At 24.6% G+C, this 728-nt stretch overlaps 1 protein-coding gene across 1 annotated transcript in view; it reads right to left on the reverse strand.

The window, feature by feature from the left end:
• LOC107609251 (peroxidase P7) overlaps positions 1-577 on the reverse strand; it is a 4007-nt gene extending 3430 nt beyond the window's left edge. The window contains exon 1 of the mRNA XM_016311137.2: positions 273-577. Within this exon, the coding sequence (XP_016166623.1) occupies positions 273-485 (213 nt within the window). The 5' untranslated portion in view covers positions 486-577. The remainder of the gene's footprint in view (positions 1-272) is intronic.

Consider the following 728-nt stretch of genomic DNA (forward strand, 5'->3'; position numbering starts at 1 on the left):
ATTTTTTTAATAAAATTATTATTTATATATTAAAATTAGTCATTATATATTTATATATAAATATATATATTTATTAATTTATTTTTAATATATATTTTATATTTTAATATATATTTTATACTAATAATTAATTTTAGTAATTGATTTTATTATGTATCTAGTATGATTATTTTTTTAAACAATTAAGTGATAATACAGAGAGATAGAAAAGGAAAATAAATGAGATAGATTAAGCTAACTAACTAAGGTGATGAGGGAATGAAGAAAATTACATTGACAAAGCAATCATGAAAGTGAAGACGAAGAAGAGAAGCAGCCATGCGAGGTTCTTTAGCAACAGCAGATCGAACAACAGATCTTATTGCTTTAAACACATTCGGACACTTCTTTGAATAGAAGTTCTCATTTGAGAGTTGACCTGAACAACTTCCTACAAGGACAACCATCATCATCAACAAACCAAACTTCCAAGAAATTCGCGCCATTTTTGTATGTATGTTAAAGCTTAAGATACAAGATAATAATGAAGGAATTGAATAAGTTGCAAGAATGAGATATGTTATGATGAAGGAATCATATTACAATTTATAGACACTGCTTTTTATTATTTTTTATTTTTTATTTTTTCTTGTCTGCTTGTCTGGTTTTCTTTTTTAATTTATTTTAATCATCTTTTTGACTATTCTCTACATACCTTTTATTATTGGCTGTTGAGATATTCGATATTC

The sequence above is a fragment of the Arachis ipaensis genome, chromosome B07 (assembly GCF_000816755.2).
Source record: "Arachis ipaensis cultivar K30076 chromosome B07, Araip1.1, whole genome shotgun sequence".
NCBI lineage: Eukaryota > Viridiplantae > Streptophyta > Magnoliopsida > Fabales > Fabaceae > Arachis > Arachis ipaensis.